Here is a 7500-nt window from a genome sequence, read left to right as displayed (position 1 = left end):
GGACACATTTCAAACTGGGTATCTTTCTCACTCACGCATACTCACACATATAGTGTGTGTTCATTTGTGTACATGTTCATTTCATGTGTGTGTGTGTGTGTGTGTGTGTGTGTGTGTGTGTGTGTGTGTGTGTGTGTGTGTTGCTGTTGTTGGGTAGTCTCCAGAAAATGAACACCATCACTGCCACCAACTCGTTCATGACTAACAGAGATTTCTGCCCTCACTCTTCAAGCAGCCACTTCATAGTCCAGTGGGTCTTGTTCGATAGAAGAAAATGGCAGATGGTATTTCAGACCTAAATGTTATTTTATAATTGTCCATAACTGGCATAATCTGGGGCTTAGTAGGGGAGCTGAGGCTTAGCTGCTGAGAGCGTGTTTATGTGGATTTTACGAGGAGAGAATCTCTTGGCCGCCTTCCTGTCTTGGGCCAAATCTTCAGATGCATGCAGCCTTGATGCATTCTTCTGGACTACCAGCTGGAGGACTTCAGCTCGCACACTTGGACCCATGGGCTAGACCAGTTCATTCTCCCTCTTATCTCTTCCCTCTCTACATTCAAACAAGCTTTTCCAGCATGACAAATAAGAACATTTCCATTATGTCAGAGCACTGAAGGGATCGCACAGCACTGGATGCAAAACAGACACAACATGCTGCTCCAACCACTAATAAACTACAGTCAGCAAGCAAATATCCCTGAGCTATGAGCTGTGGTAGTGTGCAGACATCACAGTTAAGTGTGTGTGAATGTGTGTGTATGTGTGTGTGTGTGTGTATATTATGCAAATATTTGTGTGTGTGGCAGTGAGTTAATCGCAATTCCTCATAGAATGAATTCAGCATATGTATTTTGAAACTACATCACTACTTGTTCCACCCTCCGGTAAAAAGGGCTGTTTTGCTTTATCTATGGCTAAATGAGAATCCAGACTGTTAGAAACGTCATCATAGACCGCAACTCTGCACTGCAGGGCTCAAATGTCTTGCATTTCAGATTGTCCTGCTCCTTCTCCTGCCCTTGCGGACACTATTGACGCAGCCTGTCCTTTTGGGGAGCCAAGACAGTTTTATGTCTCCCAGCTTGAATGACCCGGCTGTGCTCTCTCAAACACAATCCTTTGTTTTAGATCAGTCAGTGTGGTCTCACAGTGTTGTATTGTTGGGCCAGATAACAGTATAATCAACATCTTCCTCTCTTGTTCAACATTTGCACAGAGCCAGTGCTGCATGTCTCTCCTGAAAAGCATTCAGGGATGCTGGTAGGATAAACACAATTTGGAGTAGTGTTTCAAACCCTTAGAAGTGCTACACCTTTAGGTCATCCACTTGTAGTGTTGGTGCTGCTGCTGCTGCACTAAGAGTGCTACACATACAAAACACACACCCACATCCGTTATCCAGCTATTATCTCACTGCACTGATAGATCCAACTTAGCTCACTACAAGAGCCCTCATATATGCACTTCATCTCCCCTGTGCATCTCATTTGATTGCTCATCCATCCAACTCACCCACACACACACATACATACAGCCCCACGAATAAACCCACTCACATACATAGGCATACGCGCACACACACATCCATAGCTTTATTTCTCTCATACAGACATGTAATGCAATCATTCCTCCACACGTACCAAACCAATGTTTTTTTCCTCCGTCTTCCCTGGAACCGTATCAAGAATATTTGCGTCCAAACGGATCCATCTCAACACGACTCAACACGTTACTTCATACCCCAGGCCTATTGGTGGCACTGTTTCTTTACTGAAATTGACCAAAACTTCCGCTTTACAGACAGAATAGGCTACTTAATTTAAATGGCTAGTGCAAGGAAACCAGAATTGTTTGTGTGGACTGATGGTGAACTGTCAACTGTAGTCAACTGTAAAACTAACAAACTTTATTTTACGGTTTGTGAAGGGTGCAGTCCCGTCCTTTATTTGGCTAACGCAGGTAGGCCTACTAATCACCTTTACTTTTTTTGGTTGTAGGATAGTCCGTAATTCACATTAGTTTTGGCTATCACCGCAATTAGGCTACTAAACGCAAGGCTTACCCAAGTTCTAGGCTATTCTGTCGCCACATTTATAATATTGCTATAAAACCTTCGTTAGTAACAGTCAATACGTTTGCCTGCATCAAATCGCGTGATTTGCATTCAGTGTGCTACCATCGCTTAACGTGAGTTCTAAGCATCTTTGTATGCTTATATCTGATTTCACTCGACTGTGAATGCATGTATATATGTTGTAAGACATGTAAAAATAAATGAATGACACTGGCACTACGCACAAATTAATGTAGCCTAAACTTACACCGCACTTTCCTAATAACTTAAGTTCTCTCTGCGTCACTGACAGTAGCTAGAATGCATAAAACACCGGAAAAAAACAGTGTTCAGTCCACCAAGTCATAAGCATCGGAAAGCGCGCAGCACCAGTTGTGATATTTATCTTCGGAGTGTAATCGTGAGGGTAATGTCATGTATGAAAACTAGTATTGTTAGGCAATACTATAAGTGCAAGTCCAGGGCAGCTGAGGTGTGGCGATGATCATCGATACGCAAGCAGGATGTGGAGTTTCGCTGTCTAAACGAATTCAAATGGGCTACGGTTTCAGATTTTTCCACTCTGGGACCAGGTTTCAGAAAAGTGCGGTTTCGGGCAGTGTGTTTACAGGATTCGTTTGGACGCTCGGCCAAGACGAAGCAAAACCTCTGCGTTTAACCTAAAAAGCGTCTCCGTGTGGACAGGCCCTACGTCTCTCCTTCTCACCTATGAGAGCATTCTTCTCACCTATGAGAGCATTCTTCTCACATTTGCACGTTGTTACGTTTGGTACAGACCTGGCAGAAGACGGGCCGGTAGCGCTGCGAGAACACGCGGGCCAGCTCCTCGGTGTCGTCGAAGTCCAGCGGCAGCCGGTCAATGCACAGGCAGCGTGAGTGCAGCTGCTCGGGCTCGATCAGCTGGTTGGCGTCGGTCCACTGCACGACGAGAGACCGCTCGCCCAGCGCGCGGCCCAGCAGCTCTGAGCGCGCCCGCGAGGCCGAGTCCTTCTTCATGTACTCCACGAAGCCGTAGCCCTTGGAGTGGCCGGAGCGCGGGCTGTGCACGAGGAAGCAGCGCTCCACGTTGCCGTGCGAGCGCACCAGCTGGTGGAAGGCCTCGGCCGAGAGCGTGTGCGGCAGGTTGGCCACGCACAGCAGTGAGTCGGTGGGCTGCAGCTGGACGCTGATGAGGCGCCCGCGCACGCTCGACTGGTGCAGGGACGAGATGGCGTGCTGGGCCTGCTCGCCATTCAGCAGCGTCACAAAGGCTACAGAGGGAGACAGAGAGATAGAGAGACAGAGAGAGAGACAGGGGGGGGAGACAGAGAGAGGGAGAGAGAGAGAGAAAGACAGAGAGAGAGATAGAGAGAGAGAGAGGAGAGAGAGAGAGAGAGAGAGAGAGAGAGAGAGAGAGAGAGAGAGAGAGAGAGAGAGAGAGAGAGAGAGAGAGAGAGAGAGAGAGAGCAACATGAGGGTAAAGATCATCAGTCATGACACACACAGGATTCTGACTTTAGCCTGAACACTGAATTATATTATGGTGCAGAGAGAGAAGCACAGTCCACAGAAAGCCAAGTGAGCACACACTCAGTGAAAAAGAGACAGAGAGAAAGAGAGAGAGAAGAGGAGAGAGAATATGAGAGCATTCTTCTCACCTATGAGAGCATTCTTCTCACCTATGAGAGCATTCTTCTCACCTATGAGAGCATTCTTCTCACCTATGAGAGCATTCTTCTCACCTATGAGAGCATTCTTCTCACCTATGAGAGCATTCTTCTCACCTATGAGAGCATTCTTCTCACCTATGAGAGCATTCTTCTCACCTATGAGAGCATTCTTCTCACCTATGAGAGCATTCTTCTCACCTATGAGAGCATTCTTCTCACCTATGAGAGCATTCTTCTCACCTATGAGAGCATTCTTCTCACCTATGAGAGCATTCTTCTCACCTATGAGAGCATTCTTCTCACCTATGAGAGCATTCTTCTCACCTATGAGAGCATTCTTCTCACCTATGAGAGCATTCTTCTCACCTATGAGAGCATTCTTCTCACCTATGAGAGCATTCTTCTCACCTATGAGAGCATTCTTCTCACCTATGAGAGCATTCTTCTCACCTATGAGAGCATTCTTCTCACCTATGAGAGCATTCTTCTCACCTATGAGAGCATTCTTCTCACCTATGAGAGCATTCTTCTCACCTATGAGAGCATTCTTCTCACCTATGAGAGCATTCTTCTCACCTATGAGAGCATTCTTCTCACCTATGAGAGCATTCTTCTCACCTATGAGAGCATTCTTCTCACCTATGAGAGCATTCTTCTCACCTATGAGAGCATTCTTCTCACCTATGAGAGCATTCTTCTCACCTATGAGAGCATTCTTCTCACCTATGAGAGCATTCTTCTCACCTATGAGAGCATTCTTCTCACCTATGAGAGCATTCTTCTCACCTATGAGAGCATTCTTCTCACCTATGAGAGCATTCTTCTCACCTATGAGAGCATTCTTCTCACCTATGAGAGCATTCTTCTCACCTATGAGAGCATTCTTCTCACCTATGAGAGCATTCTTCTCACCTATGAGAGCATTCTTCTCACCTATGAGAGCATTCTTCTCACCTATGAGAGCATTCTTCTCACCTATGAGAGCATTCTTCTCACCTATGAGAGCATTCTTCTCACCTATGAGAGCATTCTTCTCACCTATGAGAGCATTCTTCTCACCTATGAGAGCATTCTTCTCACCTATGAGAGCATTCTTCTCACCTATGAGAGCATTCTTCTCACCTATGAGAGCATTCTTCTCACCTATGAGAGCATTCTTCTCACCTATGAGAGCATTCTTCTCACCTATGAGAGCATTCTTCTCACCTATGAGAGCATTCTTCTCACCTATGAGAGCATTCTTCTCACCTATGAGAGCATTCTTCTCACCTATGAGAGCATTCTTCTCACCTATGAGAGCATTCTTCTCACCTATGAGAGCATTCTTCTCACCTATGAGAGCATTCTTCTCACCTATGAGAGCATTCTTCTCACCTATGAGAGCATTCTTCTCACCTATGAGAGCATTCTTCTCACCTATGAGAGCATTCTTCTCACCTATGAGAGCATTCTTCTCACCTATGAGAGCATTCTTCTCACCTATGAGAGCATTCTTCTCACCTATGAGAGCATTCTTCTCACCTATGAGAGCATTCTTCTCACCTATGAGAGCATTCTTCTCACCTATGAGAGCATTCTTCTCACCTATGAGAGCATTCTTCTCACCTATGAGAGCATTCTTCTCACCTATGAGAGCATTCTTCTCACCTATGAGAGCATTCTTCTCACCTATGAGAGCATTCTTCTCACCTATGAGAGCATTCTTCTCACCTATGAGAGCATTCTTCTCACCTATGAGAGCATTCTTCTCACCTATGAGAGCATTCTTCTCACCTATGAGAGCATTCTTCTCACCTATGAGAGCATTCTTCTCACCTATGAGAGCATTCTTCTCACCTATGAGAGCATTCTTCTCACCTATGAGAGCATTCTTCTCACCTATGAGAGCATTCTTCTCACCTATGAGAGCATTCTTCTCACCTATGAGAGCATTCTTCTCACCTATGAGAGCATTCTTCTCACCTATGAAGAGAGAGAGAGAGAGAGAGAGAGAGAGAGAGAGAGAGAGAGAGAGAGAGAGAGAGAGAGAGAGAGCAACATGAGGGTAAAGATCATCAGTCACAGACACACACAGGATTCTGGACTTTAGCCTGAACACTGAATTATATTATGGTGCAGAGAGAGAAGCACAGTCCACAGAAAGCCAAGTGAGCACACACTCAGTGAAAAAGAGACAGAGAGAAAGAGAGAGAGAAGAGGAGAGAATGCTTTATGGGCCGAAGAAAAATATGAGCCCCAGTAAAATCCTTACAAATAACAGTATATGACAGAGGACAAAGGGTTTACATACACCCACACACACATACCACTTACACACACCCACACTGTCCCTCTTTCTTTCACCCACCCACTCACTCATGCACATGAGCAGCTTCAGGCCATGCCTTACAGAATATAGCACAATTGAAACAGGAACAACTGCAGGCTAAGTAGCGCATCATGATGGCAGCAAGGTGCTGGCAGGCCCAGCAGCAGCAATAAGCCAGTGGAAGAGTGAGGCATGGCTGCTAAATGGGACTCCTAACTGCCCCCTAATGAGGCGGCAGGCGGGCCAGGCAGCACAGGCCACTGGCACACAGACGGATGGCTTGTGAAATGAGAAGGTAATAAAATGACTTGGAAACATACACACAAGAGACGGAGGGAGGGATGGAGAGTGAGGAAGGGAGAGAGGTAGAGAGGGAGGGACTCTGTTGTCATGTATGACAAACACTCTGCACCATAAGCTAAGGGGTTGCCCCTGAGCTCACCCACAACCAACCACGTCTCTGTTGTTCATTCTGCCGGCATTCACCCTCTCATCTTCCTCTCCTCCTCTCCCTCTATTCTGTTCATCAGCCTCCCAGTCTTCATTTATTCTCCTTATTCTCAAAAAATCAATTTTCTGCCATCAATCACTCGCCACAATCTCCTTCTCATTCACTTTCTCTCTCTCTCACACAGACACACACACACACACACACACACACACACACACACAAACACACCCAGGCACTCCACTTGCATCCAAATATATTATTTGCAGACTATTGGTCTGTAACCAGGCCTGACAGCGATGTGCTGTGGGCTTTGGTGCTTAATGCACTTTTTGTGTCTGAGCCTGTTCCACTCCCTACCCCTGACTGGCTACAAAGATAATTGCTCACATATTCATAAGTGAGCACTTACCATCCAGAGAAAAAATAAATAAAATAATAATCCCCAATCAAAACACAAAGATGGTAATAATTTCATTTAAAAAGAATGCTGTTTATGCCTGTAATGGTTCGGTATTATGGTATAATGGGAACAGCTAGTGTTGTTCTGAAATGACTTTCCCCCATCCCATTTGTGCATCTGACTTGCACACACACACACACACTATTCCACCCCCACATAACATTAATTAGCACAGCACACTGATGTCCAAATCCTAAGTGTGCTTTTCCCTGCGTGGCTTTGAAGAGTGGCGGACGTCTCCCCCAATGCTCTCCTGCTCCCCGCCCCGTGGCTCTCCACCAGACGCGCTCAGCTACATGCAAACTCCGTCAAGTGCTTTCTGTGACAAGAGGGGAGTGTGTGCGGGGGCGGCTGCTCCGTGAGCTACGAGACGCTTCAATAGCGTACACAATAATCTTATAACACACAAGCACTGTGCTGGTGACAGGACAGGCACTGGCTTTTTTTTTCCAAACAAAAAGGGGTGATTTAATTATGGGGAGGTGGGGGATTCACTTCAAAATGTGACAATTACTGCTGTTATATTTCTCTAAAGCCTTCAACAGGCAGGCGGCGAG

The 7500-nt window shown here is 46.0% G+C and overlaps 1 protein-coding gene across 1 annotated transcript in view; it reads right to left on the bottom strand.

The window, feature by feature from the left end:
- Positions 1-7500, bottom strand: part of raver2 (ribonucleoprotein, PTB-binding 2) — a 67810-nt gene that overhangs the window by 36140 nt on the left and 24170 nt on the right. The window contains exon 3 of the mRNA XM_048252434.1: positions 2853-3325. Within this exon, the coding sequence (XP_048108391.1) occupies positions 2853-3325 (473 nt within the window). The remainder of the gene's footprint in view (positions 1-2852; positions 3326-7500) is intronic.

Source organism: Alosa alosa, chromosome 9 (assembly GCF_017589495.1).
Source record: "Alosa alosa isolate M-15738 ecotype Scorff River chromosome 9, AALO_Geno_1.1, whole genome shotgun sequence".
NCBI classification, from domain to species: domain Eukaryota; kingdom Metazoa; phylum Chordata; class Actinopteri; order Clupeiformes; family Clupeidae; genus Alosa; species Alosa alosa.
The sequence above is the reverse complement of the archived record's forward strand: the minus strand, read 5'-3'. Positions and strand labels throughout refer to the sequence as shown.